The sequence below is a fragment of the Pelobates fuscus genome, chromosome 5 (genome assembly GCF_036172605.1).
Source record: "Pelobates fuscus isolate aPelFus1 chromosome 5, aPelFus1.pri, whole genome shotgun sequence".
Lineage (NCBI taxonomy): Eukaryota > Metazoa > Chordata > Amphibia > Anura > Pelobatidae > Pelobates > Pelobates fuscus.
In genome coordinates, this window is record NC_086321.1 from 182,561,365 (window position 1) to 182,581,119 (window position 19,755).

Below are 19,755 nucleotides of genomic sequence, written 5' to 3' on the forward strand. Positions count from 1 at the left end.
AACTCAAGGTATTGCAAATGGGGTATGTTCAGTCCTTTTTAGTAGCCACTTGGTCACAAACACTGGCCAAAATTGGCAATTAAATTAGTTTTTTGCATTTTCAAATATTAACACTAATTTGGCCAGTGTTTGTGACCAAGTGGCTACTAAAAAAGACTCAACATACCCCATTTGCAATACCTTGGGTTGACTTCTTTTGTAAATGGTATGCCATTATGTGGGTAATTCTTATTCCTTGGCTACCCTATGGTCTCAAAGGCAACATAACCAATCTGGTGAATTTCAATGTGAAAAAACTGAAAAATGTAACACGCTATATTTGACCCTGTAACTTCCCAAAACACCATGAAACCTGTACATAGGGGGTACTGTTTTACATATGAGATCGCTAAATACAAATATGTGTATTTTTTTGCAGTGAAAGCAAACAATATTTTGACATTCAGTTAAAAAGTCACGTAGAACTAAGAAAAAAAAATAATAATCTTATTTTCTCCCATTTTTGTATATTTTATTCATATTAAATTATGTTCCATACCTAAATATTTGATGTTAAATGAAAGCCCTGTTTCCCCTGAATAAAATGATATATAATAAGTGTGGGTGCATTTAATATGAAAGAGGTGAATTACGGTTGGACAGACATTTAGCGCAAATGCCAGGTTTTGTTTACGTTTTGATCACAACTTGTACATTTGGCTGCGGTCTTAAGGGGTTAAATATGGCTCTACATACAAACACACGTCAGCCCCTGTGAGAACAATTGATTGCTGCGAGGAAAGAGAGGCTATGTAGTCAGTATACATATCACCAAATGGAACAGTCAAGGTAATGTCAGCCTGTATGCGGCAAGAAGGGTTATTTAAATGAGTCAAATAAAGCCTGTTGGGTGGCCAGGTGGACAAATAGGTATAAAAGCCTCTCTCCATGTTAAGCTTGCTAGACAGACATAGTAGGAAAGATCAGAAGTAAAAATCAAAGTAAGTGAACAATCAGAGCAACATGCTAACCATTAATGAAAAATAAAGTCCCAAGTGATAAAACAAAAAGCAAGAATGCCAGACACGCGTTTCAGTGCAGAACTACATGCACCTTTGTCAGGGAGGAAAACAATAGAATGGCAGTGATCTCTGTTATATACCAGTATCTCATGTGTATTGGCTGTGTTCTCGAAGTAGTCATCCATATTGACAACCAGCGTCTATCAATATCACTGATTATCACCCTAGCAATCCTGGGTTCCATCTATTTAATGAATTTGTGGACACACTTAACCATGATAACTTCAATCTAAGATTTCCCCCCATAATAGGTGAAAAAATATCAATTTCCTTGACATCACAATTACAATTGACACTGTAGGACACCTATTAACCACACTCTTTTGGAAACCCACGTCTACCATGTCTTCTGAATTGTGATAGTTATCATCCACCAGCCCTCAAGAAAGGTATCACAGTGGGACAATATTTGCGCCTTGGACGCAATTAGTCTACTTTGGATGAATTCAAGCAGAAAGCAATGACGCTGAGGGCCCAGTCCAGAAAGAAGGGATATCCAAATGATCTACTAGACATATCCCCTTCGGATACTATTAGATGCATCAGTATGTGGCGGGTGCAAAGCATGTCAATTTATAAGAAGACCATCTAAGACATTATCAGACTCAACTAACACCCATGAATTTACCACCAAAAACTTTTTCAACTGTCAATCAGTCTGATTACTACACCTACTGACTTGCTTGTGTAATAAATTGTATGTGGGAAAAACTATTCGTGCCTTCAAATTCAGGATGCGCGAACATGGCAATTCTGTTAACCCAAGGAGACTTCAGTAGACACTCCAATCTCAAAGCATCTTAAACTTTGTCACGGCAGTTCATCAGATGGACTTTGCTTCTGTGGCATAAAAAAAGTGTCACTTGGTCCTAGAAAGGGTGACCTTGAGAAAAAGCTTCTCCAAAGGGAGAGCTTCTGGATATATAAACTGAAAACACTGTCACCAATAGGCCTTACTGAAGTTTTCTCATATGCATAATTTATCTCAGATTAAATTGTTTTAACATTACGATCCTATTATGCCAAATAGTAGTTATGGTTGCTTCCTTATTTATTTATTTATTTTACTCATTTTATCCAAGTAGCATTTGTTATTAATTCCATCCATTATAACCAAGCGGTGGGAGCACACTATATTTATATGGGATCAAGGATATGATGAATTAGTATTGACACATTCATCAACATGAGTGTATGTACTTATACATGTAAATATTTTTTTAAGATCAGACATTTACCATCCCTGGGGACATACAGACACTTTCTGTACCTATGTCTGATACATGTAAGTTACATTAGGACATCTGGATGTGCTTGAGTACCCAGGATTGCTACGGTGAAAATCAGTGCTATTGATAGACACTGGTCGGTAATATGGATGACTACTTTGCCCACACTTTGAGTACACTCATGCAGACACTTACTCTCTTACTCTGTGGATCCTAATTCCAGCCGACCCAGATCCACTCTGGATCATGCAGGAATAACAATGGACCACTGTGGTTATGATGGATGTGAGCTTGTGGGGTCGCTAAGCACTCTTTTTATTTCAAGCTCGGTAATCGTTTACTTTGCCTGTTCGTACTTTGGTGCCATGGGTCACGCAGTGGTGAGACAGGAAAGCATTGACATCTACGCAGAGATCTATTTGTATGGGGTAAGGATGACTTCTGCCTTGATATATGCCCCGATTAGATTATCTCTTTAAGATTACTAATAAGGCGTTCCCCACTTATGCCCCCCCCTTATTAAAGTACAGCCTGACTATTGGCTGATACCCGGGGCTTCCACGTGGAATATTGGTATATAACAGAGATCACTGCCATTCTATTGTTTGCCCCCCTGACAAAGGTGCATGTAGTTCTGCACTGAAATGCACGTTGGGCATTCTTGCTTTTTGTTTAACACTGGTTAGCATGTTACTTTGATGGTTCACCTACTTTGATTTTTACTTCTGATCTTTCCCCCTATGTCTGTCGAGCAAGCTTAACAGGGAGAGAGGCTTTAACCTTTTGCCAGTATTTTACTGATAATAGTATTTTTTATCTTCCTCTTATCGGCTATATTGTATATACCTATTTGGCCACCTGGCCACCCAACATGCTTTATTTGACTCATTTAAATAGCCCTTCATGCCTCATACAGGCTGACATTACCTTGACTGTTAGATCCATTTGGTGCTATGTATACTGATTGACTACATTGCCTCTCTTTCCTTGCAGCAATCAATTGTTCTCACAGGGGCTGACGTGTGTTTGTATGTAGAGCCATATTTAATAAAGCTCCTTTTTATTGTGATTCCAGCCTTGTAAGACTTTGTACAATACTTATTTTGAGATATGAGGTTTACCTTACAAGGTATTTATTGTAGTGTATTTTATTTATTTTTTCTTTTAATAATGTACTGCAGAATATCAGAGGACATTTACTTCACTACAGTTTAATTACTTTATATTTATATTTAGCATTACTACAATCCATATCTTCAGGTAGCATTGCATGTTCTTTTGTGGTGAACCTGCATGCTCTGTTTTGTTTTTTCTTTCTTGATTATCTAGGGTTGTGCCCTGAGAGACCCCTGGAGTCTCTCTTTGGTGCCTAGGAGCATTGGGAACACTCGGATACATTTCATTTAGAATTAGGCATGTGCATGGGGAAAATGTTCGGTTCAGCATTCCGCAATTCGGCACTTCAACACTTCAGAACTTCACCAACTTCTGAACTTCGGCACTTTAGAACTTTGGCACTTCGACACTTCGGAACTTCGGCAACTTCGGCACTTCGGAACTTTGGAATTTCGGAATTTCGGGACTTCGGCACATCGGGACTTCTCTTGCAGCCGCTTAGTAGATAACTCCCTAATTTCCACGGTATTAGGGAATTATCTACCAAAAGGCTGAAAGACCTAAATTGGTCTTTCAGACAAATTTAATAATACTAAGTAAAAATTACTTAGTATTAGTACATTTTGCCCCTACTCGCTCACTGTAAAAAAAAAAGAAAAGAAAAAGGGATCCCCTTTTAAACTAAAGGGGGGACCTATTGCCCCCGCTGGCCCCCACCCCTGAGCGGCGGGTGGGGGCCCTAAAGTAAAATGATGGGGGGGGACCTATTGTCCTCCCCCTTGGCCCCCACCCCTGAGCAGTGGGTAGGGGCCATAAATACTAATAAGGGGGGGACCTAATGTCCTCCCACCTGGCCCCCACCCCTGAGCGGTGGGTAGGGGCCCTAAATACTAATAAGGGGGGGCCTATTGCTCCCCCTGGCCCCCACCGCTGAGCGGCAGGTGGGGGCCCTTAATACTAATAAGGGGGGACCTAATGTCCTCCCCCCTGGCCCCCACACCCGCGGTGGATGGGGGCCCTAAATTGGAATAAGGGGGGAACCTAATCTCCTTCCCCCCGGCCCCCACCCGCCGCGCAGTTGTGGGGGCCAGGGGGGAGGACATTAGGTCTGCCCCTTATTAGTATTTAGGGCCCTCACCCACCGCTTAGGTGTGGGGGCCAGGGGGGAGGACATTGGGTCCGCCCTTATTAGTATTTAGGGCCCCTACCCACCGCTCTGGGGTGGGGGCCAGGGGGGAGGACTTTAGGTCCCCTCCTTATTCCAATGTAGGGCCCCCACACACCATTCAAGGGTGGGGGCCGGGGGGGAGGAGATTAGGTTCCCCCCCTTATTCCAATTTAGGGCCCCCATCTGCCGCTCAGAGGTGGGGGCCAGGGGGGAGGACATTAGGTCCCACCCTTATTCCAATTTAGGGCCACCACCCACCGCTCACGGGTGGGGGCCAGGGGGGAGGATATCAGTCCCCCCCCCCTCTTATTAGTATTTAGGGCCCACACCCACTGCTCAGGCTATGTTCCTGGCTATGTTTGTATACTTTTTATTTAAAATTGCATACATTTTTACATTCTTCATTCTTCCACTGGGTAAGTATATTAGTTATTAGACAATACTGTGCTTCGGCACTTCAACACTTCGGCAGCTTCGGAACTTCGGCACTTCAGCACTTATGAACTTCGGCACTTCAACACAATTCGGTAATTTCGGAACTTTGGGACTTCGAACATTCGGCAATTTGGCAATTCGGCAATTCATCTATTCGGACATTTGGAAGTACCCGAATGTCCGAATTGCCCAAAATTGCACAGTTTCTTATGTTTTCATTTCTTTCATAACAATTTCTACCAACTTGAATATCCCATCTGTAACAAAAATTTCCAGACAAACTAAAAATGTACATTTATTGACCGAAACAAAAAACAAAAATATTTTCTGTGTACATTCATAAAACTAGTTTACTTTTTATTAACCTCAGAGAAGCTACTTAAATAATTTAAAGGATGGATGCACTCTCAGATGCACACTGATATACTCACACCTATAACATACACCAGACTGACCCATAAAGACAGACACTCACTGACTCTCACTGACTCATATACACACATACACAGACGGATTCATATGTACAACACACAATCTGTGACACACCGACCCATACTTTTTTTTCAGTTTGACAATTTTTATTGAATGTTTTCCGTTTGAGTAACAGTGCAGGATATGGTATTACATTTGTGGAATCATAACAATATAAGAACGGTTATTGACGTTTTAGAGCGAGTCACCATTAATACATAGTCAAATACCATACATAATTATACAGCAACAATATCTTCTGAACAGATCAATTCAAAAACGTGCTACACATTGTTTTGAAATAACTAGGATTGCCCTATCCACTTGAAGCCATCTTGTATGTTGAAAGCCAATTCCTAGTTTGCTCAATGGCAGCTTCAATGTAGCAGTGGGCAACATAAAGAATGTACTGGGACATACCTAGATTGAGCTGACAATGGATAAAATGTACAGTGACTGGGAGCCAAGACATATAAGATCGATATAGGTGTTGAATATTGGACAATAAAGTATACGTGCTCTGTACAAATGTTCATAAAAGATTCACTTGTGATGCCTATATAACCTCTCTAGCCAGCTAGGACTGTAAGGGTCTGTCGGGCATGGATAACTTCTTTGTAGTGATGTACCGAACTGTTCGCTGGCGAATAGTTCCTGGCGAACATAGCGGTTCGATCCACCCCCTATTCGTCATCATTGAGTAAACTTTGACCCTGTGCCTCACGGTCAGCAGACACATTCCACTAAATAAGCAGCAGACCCTCCCTTCCAGACCCTCCCACCTCCTGTACAGCATCCATTTTAGATTCATTCTGAAGCTGCATTCTTAGATAGAGGAGGGAAAGTGTAGCTGCTGCTCATTTGATAGGGAAATTGATAGTTAGGCTAGGGTATTCAGTGTCCACTACAGTCCTGAAGGACTCATCTGATCTCTGCTGTAAGGACAGCACCCCAAAAATCCCTTTTTAGGGCTAGAACATTAGTCTGCTTTTTTTTTTTCTTTTTTTTTTCTGTGTAGTGTAATTGCAGTTGCCTGCCTGCCAGCTTCTGTGTCAGGCTCACAGTGGATACTGTGCCCACTTGCCCAGTGCCACCACTCATATCTGGTGTCACAATAGCTTAAGCTTGCATTTAAAAAAAAAAAAAAAACGACACTGTAATAGATTGAATAGCAGTTAGTTGTCTGCAAGCGTCTGGGTGTCAGGCCTTCAGCGTGTACTCTGCCAACCTCTGCAAGTGCACTTTGCCACTCCTATCTGGTGTCACTATAGCGTGCCTTTAAAAAGAAAAAAGGTTTTCACTGTAAGCTGATAGCAGTCAGTGTCCTTAAAGCGGGTGTCAGGCCTTCAGCGTGTACTCTGCCAACCTCTGCAAGTGCACTTTGCCACTCATATCTGGTGTCACCATAGCGTGCCTTTAAAAAGAAAAAAGTATTTCACTGTAAGCTGATAGCAGTCAGTGTCCTTAAAGCGGGTGTCAGGCCTTCAGCGTGTACTCTGCCAACCTCTGCAAGTGCACTTTGCCACTCATATCTGGTGTCACAATAGCGTGCCTTTAAAAAGAAAAAACGTTTTTCATTGTAAGCTAATAGCAGTTAGTTGTCTGCAAGCGTCTGAGTGTCAGGCCTTCAGCGTGTACTCTGCCAACCTCTGCAAGTGCACTTTGCCACTCATATCTGGTGTCACTATAGCGTGCCTTTAAAAAGAAACAAAGTTTTTCACTGTAAGCTGATAGCAGTCAGTGTCCTTAAAGCGAGTGTCAGGCCTTCAGCGTGCACTCTGCCAACCTCTGCAAGTGCACTTTGCCACTCATATCTGGTGTCACTATAGCGTGCCTTTAAAAAGAAAAAACGTTTTTCACTGTAAGCTAATAGCAGTCAGTGTCCTTAAAGCGGGTGTCAGGCCTTCAGCGTGTACTCTGCCAACCTCTGCAAGTGCACTTTGCCACTCATATCTGGTGTCACTATAGAGTGCCTTTAAAAGGAAAAAAAGTTTTTCACTGTAAGCTAATAGCAGTTAGTTGTCTGCAAGCGTCTGGGTGTTAGGCCTTCAGCGTGTACTCTGCCAACCTCTGCAAGTGCACTTTGCCACTAATATCTGGTGTCACTATAGCGTGCCTTTAAAAAGAAAAAAAGTTTTTCACTGTAAGCTAATAGCAGTCAGTGTCCTTAAAGGGTGCTCGTTGTCACCTATCTGGTAGCTGTGGTGTTGTACGTGGCTGGGGGGAAGGACATACCTTCAGTGAGATCACTGAGGACGAGGAACGGGACATGAGTAGCTCGGCATCCAACCTTGTGCAAATGGGGTCTTTCATGCTGTCGTGCCAGTTGAGGGACCCTCGTATAAAAAGGCTGAAGGAGAATGACCTGTACTGGGTGTCCACGCTACTAGACCCCCGGTATAAGCAGAAAGTGGCGGAAATGTTACCAAATTACAACAAGTCGGAAAGGATGCAGCATTTGCAAAATAAATTAAAAAGTATGCTTTACACAGCGTATAAGGGTGATGTCACAGCACAACTGGAATCTAACAGGGGAAGAGGTGAAAGTCATCCTCCTCCTCCCACGACCACGCCGGCAAGGACAGGACGCTTTAAAGACGTGTTGTTGATGGAGGACATGTGGAGCTTTTTAAGTCCTACGCATCGCCACAGCCCTTCGGGATCCACCCTCAGAGAACGACTCGACCGACAGGTAGCAGACTACATCGCCTTAACTGCAGATATTGACACTCTGAGGAGCGATGAACCCCTTGACTGCTGGGTGTGCAGGCTTGACCTGTGGCCTGAGCTATCCCAATTTGCGATAGAACTTCTGGCCTGCCCCACTTCAAGTGTCCTGTCAGAAAGGACCTTCAGTGCAGCAGGAGGTATTGTCACTGAGAAGAGAAGTCGCCTAGGTCAAAAAAGTCTAGATTACTTCACCTTTATTAAGATGATGGATGGATGACCTTTATTAAGATGATGGATGGATCCCGAAGGGACTGACAGTGGGCGATACATTCGACTAAAAAGGCCTGATGAGATGAGCTGCCTTGGGCTAAAAATGGTGACCCTATGTAGGAGGAACAGTCCCTATTCTGCTCTGTGTCAGTGTGTATCAGGGTCCCTGAGGACAGGTGTCAATCCATATCTGCCAAGTGACCCTATGTAGGGGGAACAGTCCATATTCTGCTCTGTGTCAGTGTATATCAGGGTCTCTGAGGACAGGTGTCAATCCATATCTGCCAAGTGACCCTATGTAGGAGGAACAGTCCCTATTCTGTTCTGTGTCAGTGTGTATCAGGGTCCCTGAGGACAGGTGTCAATCCATATCTGCCAAGTGACCCTATGTAGGGGGAACAGTCCCTATTCTGCTCTGTGTCAGTGTGTATCAGGGATCATTAGGATAGGTGTCAATCCATATCTGCCAAGTGACCCTATTTAAGGGGAACAGTCCCTATTCTGCTCTGTGTCAGTGTGTATCAGGGATCATTAGGATAGGTGTCAATCCATATCTGCCAAGTGACCCTATGTAGGGGGAATAGTCCCTATTCTTCTCTGTGTCAGTGTGTATCAGGGATCATTAGGATAGGTGTCAATCCATATCTGCCAAGTGACCCTATATAGGGGAAACAGTCCCTATTCTGCTCTGTGTCTGTGTATATCAGGGTCTCTGAGGACAGGTTTCAATCCATATCTGCCAAGTGACCCTATGTAGGGGGAACAGTCCCTCTTCTGCTCTGTGTCAGTGTGTATCAGGGATCATTAGGACAGGTGTCAATCCATATCTGCCAACTGACCCTATGTAGGAGGAACAGTCGCTATTCTGCTCTGTGTCAGTGTGTATCAGGGATCATTAGGATAGGTGTTAATCCATATCTGCCAAGTGACCCTATGTAGGGGTAACAGTCCCTATTCTGCTCTGTGTCAGTGTGTATCAGGGATCATTAGGATAGGTGTCAATCCATATCTGCCAAGTGACCCTATGTAGGAGGAACAGTCTCTATTCTGCTCTGTGTCAGTGTGTATCAGGGTCTCTGAGGACAGGTGTCAATCCATATCTGCCAAGTGACCCTATGTAGGGGGAACAGTCCCTATTCTGCTCTGTGTCAGTGTGTATCAGGGTCTCTGAGGACAGGTGTCAATCCATATCTGCCAAGTGACCCTATGTAGGGGGAACAGTCCCTATTCTGCTCTGTGTCAGTGTGTATAAGGGATCATTAGGATAGGTGTCAATCCATATCTGCCAAGTGACCCTATGTAGGGGGAACAGTCCCTATTCTGCTCTGTGTCAGTGTGTATCAGGGATCATTAGGATAGGTGTCAATCCATATCTGCCAAGTTACCCTATGTAGGAGTAACAGTCCCTATTCTGCTCTGTGTCAGTGTGTATCAGGAATCATTAGGATAGGTTGTGACGAAACCAATCTCGCCACATTGTATTGGAGGAGCCTGGTTGCCCGCCTGCTGCCTTTAGATTATGGACCGGCAGCTAAAGGGTTAATTTTGCTGTGCAGAAGGATTTATTTCTCACTTTCTGCACAGCAGTTCACTTTCTGCACAGCAGTTCGGCAAACAGCCGTTCACCAACCTCCCCAGAGCCGTGGGAAGCCGGCCGGCATTGTTAATTGGCCACCCAGAAGCTGGAGTGTGCCTCCTATTTACCTCCCTGAAGCTGCGGTTAACCGCAGCTTAATTGCTTGTTAACTGGGTGGCCGCTGTTACACTTAGCGGCCGCTAGGTGGCAGTGTTCTGGAGCTCCCCGGGCAGCCAGCGCTTTTCTGCCCGGCTTTCATGCACCAAAATCGGACACTTTTACGTGCAGGCACCGCTGAACCTCCAGCCCCTGGTTCTCATTCGTATGGATTTGGTGAATGCAGGGAAATTCGGTATTTTATGTTTTATGTGAATGCTTTAACCCAGATAGCAATGCCATGGAGCCTGTTCGTATCATTAAAGACTTTAGCTCCATGGCACTTAAACTGTATTCGGGTGGTCTGGGTGCCATTCACCTAATAATGTGCACCCAGACCTGAGCTATCTGGGGATATGTTACATGTCTGTGTTTTATGTATAAAATGTGTCTTTATGTATTTTAAAGTGATATTCTGTTTCTGTGTCACCACGTGCATAATGGAGTCTGGCCTTTGTCCTGGGAGATAATTGAATTACATCATTAATTATCTCCAGGACAGAGAGGAGGAAACCAGGATGCATTGTGGGAAAGTATTGTGGCTGTGTGTACAAAAATGATACATGTCTGTCTGCTGTTTCAGTCTTCCATTTGGTCCCCTAGGGGAGTGTCCACCAGGTGGGAGACCTGCATAAATACAGGGGCAGGTAGCCCTCAATAAACAGACCACTGCTTGACCCTCAACACGGAGCCTTGTCTCGTTCTTGGGGGGATTCACTGTATGCTGTTGGAGATTGATTGCTAGGAGTGTAAGCTGATGTATGCTTTTCCTATTCGTCTGCTAGCAGCTATTCGTGAGGTTCCAGCTTGGAGTGCTATCTTATTCCCTGGTATACAGTTCGGGAGTTTGATGCATTCGCCTATATCCAATTCGTGAGTTTTGATGTTCTGCAGTAGCTGTGCCTTTCTGTAAAAAGGGGATTATCGCCTAAACGGATTTTATTCCCTTTTATGCTGAAACGGTCCGTTACATAGGTGTTAATCCATATCTGCCAAGTGACCCTATGTAGGGGGGACAGTCCCTATTCTGCTCTGTGTCAGTGTGTATCAGGGATAAGTAGGATAGGTGTCAATCCATATCTGCCAAGTGACCCTATGTAGGGGGAACAGTCCCTATTCTGCTCTTTGTCAGTGTGTATCAGGGTCTCTGAGGACAGGTGTCAATCCATATCTGCCAAGTGACCCTATGTAGGGGGAACAATCCCTATTCTGCTCTGTGTCAGTGTGTATCAGGGATCATTAGGATAGGTGTCAATCCATATCTGCCAAGTGACCCTATGTAGGGGGAACAGTCCCTATTCTGCTCTGTGTCAGTGTGTATCAGGGATCATTAGGATAGGTGTCAATCCATATCTGCCAAGTGTCCCTATGTAGGGGGAACAGTCCTTATTCTGCTCTGTGTCAGTGTATATCAGGGTCTCTGAGGACAGGTGTCAATCCATATCTGCCAAGTGACCCTATGTAGGAGGAATAGTCCCTATTCTGCTCTGTGTCAGTGTGCATCAGGGTCCCTGAGGACTGGTGCCAATCCATATCTGCCAAGTGACCCTATGTAGGGGGGAACAGTCCCTATTCATCTCTGTGTCAGTGTATATCAGGGTCTCTGAAGACAGGTGTCAATCCACATCTGACAAGTGACCCTACACTCCCTATTCTGCTCCGTGTCAGTGTATATCAGGGTCTCTGAGGACAGGTGTCAATCCATATGTCAAGGTGCCAATATGTCATATGTCAGGTGTCAATCCATATCCATTGTGATTTAGGAATGTTAGGTGATTTATGCCCTTTATGGATTAAAACCAGACTCTGCACCAACTGTGTAATTTTCCATGGGAGTTTTGCCATCCGGCATGCCACAGTCCAGGTGTCCCCTTGAAACAACTTTTCCATCACTATTGTGGCCAGAAAGAGTCCCTGTGGGTTTTAAAATTTGCCTGCCCATTGAAGTCAATGGCGGTTCACCCGGTTCGCCGGTTTGCGAACGTTTGCGGAAGATCGCGTCCACCGTTCGCGAACCGAATATTTTGTGTTCGCGACATCACTACTTCTTTGATATTCCTACTAATCTGCCTGGATGTTGTTGAATGGTTTACACAAATGTCACTTTTCATCTCATTACTGTCAGTTTGGGAGAGAAATATGTAAGTAGTGGGAATAAATGTATAATATTGTAAGTATAACCTTGTGTAGTTTAGCATTTTCCCCTCTGCATAAGGTGTTCTTATGACCTGGAGCACGTTAGTAATTGTACTGGAATATGAGATTGATCTCCTGGTCATTTTTCACTCACATATGTCAAACATTAAAGTTTTCTGACACACACACATACATACTGACACACACAGATACATACAGACACATACATACATACTAACATACATACAGACACACACACACACATACATACAGAGACACATACAGACACACACATACATACGTACTGACATACATACATGCAGCTAATTTTTTTGGACACCCTTCTGTTTCTTACCATTTCTGTGCAGAAGGCTGGCTGGGGCTGATGGGAGTTGGCCCAAGACCTCCATTCTGTCTCTTCCATCCCGCACGGAGTAAGATGGGAGGCCGTCACTTCCTATCAGCACTGGCTGTGGCTAACATCATTAAAAGTAGCCCGCTAATTGCTAATTTTTTTATTTTTGATTTTCAATTTTGAATAGCCATATTATAAATAAAATAAGAAAACGGTGTTACAGAATACACCACCAATGAGACTATGGTAAAATGCAATTAGAACTCAAGAATAGTTGCACTAAACAACAAAAATCTGAATGCAAATAACAGTGTATGCAGATAATAGTAATTCACACAATCAGTCATTTGAAATATCACGACAACAGTGTTATTAATGATCAGGTATATGGGAGGAGCTGTGGGAGTGTAGTCAGTCCAAACACACTGTCTCATTATACAAAGGTCCTAGTTGAAGTGAATCTCTGCTATCCCTGGCAGTGTTGAATTTCTAGCATCTTATTGCCCACAGAGATCTTTAATGACAAAAAAAATTATGGATGATTCCTCATAAAAAAGGAAAAATGCAGTTACAAAAAAGGAAATAAATTACTATATTCCCAAAAAACAATGGGGGATGAATAGATTGTATGCAAGTCTGCACAGTAGACAAAACATACACATATACCACTTATATAATGAAATAATATGACACAATTGCAGGTTGGAGTCTTTATGCAATATCCCTGTTACAAAAGCCTCACAGCAAACAGTTAATTTGCTAATACAGGACAAAGTGCTACTGCAATTAAATAAAGTTTAAGGGGCACTATTGTCACCAGAACAACTAAAGCTTATTGTATTTGTTCTGGTGAGTATAATCATTCCCACGGGCGGACTGAGCACTCGGGCAAATCGGTCATGGACTGAGGGCTCTTGGGGGCCCGTCCACTGTGCAGGAAAGGAACAGTTGGCTGGGGAGTTGAACAATCTCCCCAGCCAGCCTGCAGTCAGTAAGGGAACCGTACGTCACTCCGCGGGCCCCTGCTACAAAATACTTCTCTTCTTTTTCAGCCCCTCTCCCCTTGTTCTGCTTCCCCAAAGACCCACTAGGCTGTCTCTAAGTGTGCCTGAAAGATAAACACATTGGGAGAGCTGTCAGTAAGCCTGATCACATGGCAGCTCCATGCAGCTCTTTATATAGGAAGTGACATCATGTGTCAAAAGTTCAGCCGTGCGGAGTTGCCTGATCTGTGTTAGAGGCAGCACTTCAGGGAGAGACAGCATGCTTCAGGACCACCAGGAATTCCTCCTCTTTGGCTAAAGGTAAGGCTCAGCCCCTCTACCCAACTACAGCCCATATATCCCTTTACCCCAAGCAGCCCCTATATCCCCTTACCCACTCTACCTTCTACCCTTCTACCAGCTAACCCCTATATCCCTTAACCACCAGCAGCCCCTACAATATACATTCAGAAGCGCAGCACCAGGCGCCGCAGAAGACGAACCACTGGAGGGGGGGAAGCAGGCAAATTGTTGATGGCCTGCACAACCCCATATTAACACAGTGGAAGACCACCCTACGATCCCTGAGTATATCACCTCAGATCTCCAATGCCACCACGACAGGAAAAAGCTCCAAGAAAGCAAGGTTCTTAGTTAACCCCGCAGAATGCCAAGATTCCAGCCAAGATTCAGCACACCAGTGGGCCCCAAAGATGACCCCAAACCTCAAGGTACCTGCATGGTCAGTGAACAGATGGAGCTCGGCATTGGACACCTCAGGGGCCTGTCAATACTACCAACTACATAAAAGCAGGAAATCAAACAACCCATGGGCAAGCACAGGTCCTCATTATAGCAGTCCTGGAAGAAACAACCCAATAGGTGATGGAAATCTGGGTGGACTGGAAGCAAGCGAAAGGCAGCCTCTATATCAGCTTTTGCCATAAGAGCCCCCTGGGCCTGCCACCCGAACCATCCGAACCTCTGCGTCAAATAATGCGGACGACAACCTACACTGATCCTCATCAATATCACTATTCACCGAACCCCCTGAAGGAAAGAGAAATGGTGAATACGCCAAATCTACCCAGCTCCTTCTTAGGCACCACTTCCAATGGGGAGACACGTAGGTTCATGATTAGCGGGGTGAGAATGGGCCGGCCATCCATACAAGAGACAGCTCCATATTGAGCTTGTCAGCCACCCCTCGGGGTGATCCCGAACCAACTTGAGGTTCTGACAAATCCCAGTAGATTCCCTGACCCGATGGGGAACCCAAAACCCATCACGGAAACCCTGCTTGAAACAGCGGGAGGCTGAGTGAGAATCCCCCACACCCGGAGCATTCATGCTTAAACTTGCAACTGCTCTCCAATTTACACTGACTTTCATTGTATTGCCAGCAGCAACCAGTGTGCCTGGGCAAGGCCAATGTAGAGGAGTGTCCCACCGTGCTGGCCCCCTCAAGAAAGGTCAACATACCGCCCTGATGCGACGCCCGGTGAGTCATAATTGCCGGCCACAAACTAATATCCATTTGATCCCAACCAACGGACGGGCGAACCGCCATCCACAGGCGAAACTGCTCACCATAGCACCACCCGCTTAACCCCCACTTATCCAACATGCAGTCCAAACTATATCCTGATAACAAAACAGAGCCGAGCATTTTTCAGCATTTTTCATTTTTCCCTATAATACAGGCCAGGATTGAAAAAGCCCTGATCCAATTCCCAAACTTTTTGGGGATCTTCCGATACCGGAACTTGTCCTTGTCCTTGTCGGAGTCCTTAGACTCCTTATCAGGAGGGGGCAAGTCCTCCAAGGGGAGCAGGGAGAAAATCTCAACAACCCCCCTCCCCTTCCAAATTGTGTCACGCACCTCCTGGTGCAAATGCAGCCCCATGGGGCCTGACCAGCACATATATGCTGCACCATGTGCAGCCAGCGAGACCTCAATGCTCGCTGGAACCGCCACGGGTTCAGGAGAGTCTAGGACCACTGGGGCAGAGGCTAATGGTGTCCCACCTGGAACAGGCACCCCCAGCCCCCCAGAAGAAGTAACTGACCCACCCTAACCTGTGCATCCAAAGAAGAGGCCGCTGCCCTAGGCTCCCAGTTATCCAAGAGCCCCCTCAGACACCTCATCAGTGATCCACTAAAGCACCCCAGGACTCACTGGAGGATTGGAGAAGCAGAGTCATAACCACCAGAGGTTCGGCCGGAGCTGCCACCTCCATATGAAGCGATACCAGCATAGCGCTTAATGAGTCCTGGAACATGGCCCGGCCTGGAGCCACCTGGGGAGAAAGAACAGAGGAATTCATATCCCTCTCCCCGACCCAGAATGGCAGGCCCACCCCTGGAGGACGGAGACGGCAAGAGGTGTCCGGTAGGTCCAGACGACACTCCGAGGGAGGGCAGGGGGCTAGCAGAGCTACCACAGGAAGGGATAGGAGACAGACACCTCACACTACTCCCAGCCACCACCCCACTTTAGGAGGGGATGCCCCTGCCCCCCAGGAGACACCCTTGAACCTACTCACCCGGCTGGAGGCCTGGGCTGCGGGACCCACATGGAGGGTCCGCCGATGAAGGCAAGGCCACTGGAAAACCAGCGGAAGTGAAAGGAGATTCAGCCTGCGCCGGAGCATCATCAGTCGGAGTAGCCGTGGGCCAGCCGGCCCGGGAAGAAGGACTGCTGCTCCTGCTGCATGAGGCTGGAGAAAAGGGTGATAAGCGGGCGCAGAACGCCCCGCTCCCCGGTTAGAGACCAGCGGATAAAAGGCCTGCACTCCTGAGCCCAGGAGGACCTGTAGCTTCATGTAAGGCTTCAGCCCTGAGGGCAGAGAGGACAGCTTTGATATCCATACCCTGGCCGCAAACAGCACTGGGAAAGCAGGTATAACAAGCGCAACAACCAGCAATTACCAAGCTGTAACCAAAGTATAATTAAGATGGTTGCTATCCTGTAAGATGGCAACCTATTTATACTATCCAACCCATCTACCCTTTACTACTCCACCCATTGTCCCAGGACCACTTTACCACATTCCTCTGTATACATTACCCTCACACTTACATGTCCCTGTTCTGCCTAGGCCTTGCCTGGCTCCTCATGGTTTCTTTTGTTTAATCCGTTTAGAAATTATCTTGAAGTGGGCATTAAAAACTATTGCAGATGACATAGCTAGGTGAAATAATATAATCTGAATATGATATAACTTCTCAACTGAGTGATGTCCATTAATTGAGGGAAGTGTTTTTTTTTTCTCTTTTGGCATCGAGAAATATGTTTTTAAAAGTTGAACTTGATGGTCTTTTTCAATCGATCTTACTATGCAGCCACTTGAATAATAATAACAATGTGTATGCCTTTTTCAGTAACTGTAATGGGAGCTTTTAATCAAACATTAGTGACAGAATTCATCATTCTCGGATTTCCAAGCCTTCAGAAGCTCTACCCCGCCCTGTTCCTGATTTTCTTAGTGATCTACCTCTTCACTATTACAGGTAATGTTGTTATCTTTTTGATCGTATTTTTAAACTACAAACTGCAAATCCCTATGTTTTTCTTCCTCAACCATCTCTCTGCGATGGAAATCTGGTACACATCAGTTATAGTCCCCAAAATGTTGGCTAACTTCGTTGCAAAGAGCAGAAGTATTTCCTTCAACAATTGCATGATTCAACTTTATCTGTTTAGCTCCCTTGGGGCATCTGAGTGTTATCTCCTGACAGCCATGGCTTATGATCGATTCCTTGCTATATGTAATCCTTTACATTATTCCACTCGAATGACCAATTCAACAGCCCACCAAATGGCATCTGGTTCATGGTTCGGTGGATTTATTTCACCAATTCTTCCAGTTGTATTGATATCAAAGCTTGTGTACTGTGGCCCAAATCAAGTCAATTACTTTTACTGTGATTCACAACCTCTGCTCAGATTATCTTGTAGTGATACTCGGTTAACAGAAATGGCTATTACTACCTTAGCTACTGGTCTAATTTTCAGCTCTTTTCTTCTCACCGTTATCTCATACATATTTATAATTTCTACAATTTTACGTATTCCCTCAGTCACTGGAAGGAAAAAAGCATTCTCAACATGTGCATCTCATTTAACAGTGGTCTTAATTTACTACGGCACCATTACATGTATGTACATGCAGCCCATGTCTAGATTTTCTCTGGATATTAATAAAGTACTGTCTCTGTTATATACAGTGGTGACACCAATGCTCAATCCTATTATCTACAGTTTAAGGAATAGGGAAATAAGGGAATCTCTAGGCAAGATCATAATTGGACTTAAAGCAAAGGGATATGCTACATGATGAAGTATACTGTATTGTTGTTCTGCATTGTTTATAAATTAGCAACCTGTCAAAAAGCATAAAACATTACTTTTTTACACTGTGTGTTACATCCTATTATTTTTTTATTGGCCTATAATAAAGAAGTAATTAAGCTAATGTACGGAAACTGGTGACCTCGGGCTCAATGATCATTCTTTAACCTCTTAAGGACCAAACTTCTGGAATAAAGGGAATCATGACATGTCACACATGTCATGTGTACTTAAGGGGTTAATTTAACAAGTCAACTTGATCTGACACATGTAAATTATCAACGTCTAAAATAATATTTTCACCTAATTGTGTTTTGCATAGTGATAAAGACATAAAATATAATGGTAACTTTTAGACTCCGTAAACCAGAAGTCTCATATGGATGTATAAGGAGCAAACAACTTGCACAATGGACCAGCATGTTCTTTAATTCATCAATCAGAGTTCTGTGTATGGTGTCAGAAAAAGAGTTGATTGTTGGAGGGAAAGATGATTGATGGTTAGAGGGCAGCTGCTAAATGTGAGCATTGACCAATGGAATAAAAGGAGAAGTAAAATATATATATATGGTTTTATTGGTCCTGAGGAAAGTCCCCAAGTAGGACTAAAACGTCGACCGGCTATTATACTCTTTTTCCTACGCAATATTGGGGGATGTTCATTTCTAAACATATGAAATAAAGAAAATGTTGGAACAAACACAAAAAGACCATGACTGCAGCCAAATTCCTCTTATTTTTTTGTATTACAAAGCTAAGCCTGGGCACCCGGCAGAACTAAATGTATATTGTATTGGCAAGTGTGCAAAGATTTATGTTATATATATAGTTAATACAATGTTAAACAAAAATCTGTACACCAGTCAAGCCATAAGACTTGCTTTTCCCACAGAAACCACAAATTTGCAGTGATGTTACTACCACAAAGGATTCTGGGTGGACATATGCAAATTAACTTAACAAAGAATCACATTTTTGCCTCATTCTATGTGAAACATGGATTCCTTTGGGTCTGTGTATGCTGTATACAACAACTTTGAAACACAACTTGGGAAAAGATGCAAAGTCAGTGAACCACTCATGGACAGCTGTTTCATTGTTAATGCAAATGATCAGCATGAGGTTGGTTACTGATTTTCTATTGAGGCTTGGTAGTGCTTGGGAAGCAAAAACCAAAAAGGTTATGGTGGGGAAAATAATGTGATTGAAAACCCCTTCCACCTGAAGTCTGCGGATAATTAATACAATGTCAAACAAAAATCTGCACACCAGTCAAGCTATAAGACTTGCTTTCCCCACATAAATCACTATATTACAAATTTATTAAACCTAATTTATGAAAATAAATAAATAAATAAATGAAACATATGTTTATATGTTATATAGTGCCCTGGGCAAGACACATAACAATATAATATGAGAGTTACATGAACCAAGAGAGCCATGCCAGCTCAGACCTCGCATTGGATTAACAAGGTCCACATCAGATGCTATGGAATCAGGGCAATCTTATGACAAATGGGCTACTGAAACAAACCATTCCTAGACACGAATGTGGGAACTATAGATCAATAAGAGACTTTCTTCTACCCTAACATCAAAACAGCTATGTACACAACATATGAACATTGTCAAGTGAAAGTTAGTTAATTGGACTACACAAAACAACACCATACAATGAGATGAAAGAAATTCCCATACACAACACCAGATATAAGAAAGATGATCAGAGAAAAGCTTGAGCACCAGCCAAGATTACCAAAAATCACTGGAAA

General features: G+C 44.0%; 1 protein-coding gene across 1 annotated transcript in view; it reads left to right on the top strand.

Annotated features, from left to right (window-relative positions):
* The window catches only part of LOC134612107 (olfactory receptor 6F1-like), a 30,313-nt gene extending 12,347 nt beyond the window's left edge, over positions 1–17,966 (top strand). The window contains exon 2 of the mRNA XM_063456484.1: positions 17,011–17,966. Coding sequence (XP_063312554.1) covers positions 17,019–17,966 — 948 coding nt within the window. The 5' untranslated portion in view covers positions 17,011–17,018. The remainder of the gene's footprint in view (positions 1–17,010) is intronic.
* Positions 17,967–19,755: the final 1,789 nt, after the last annotated feature.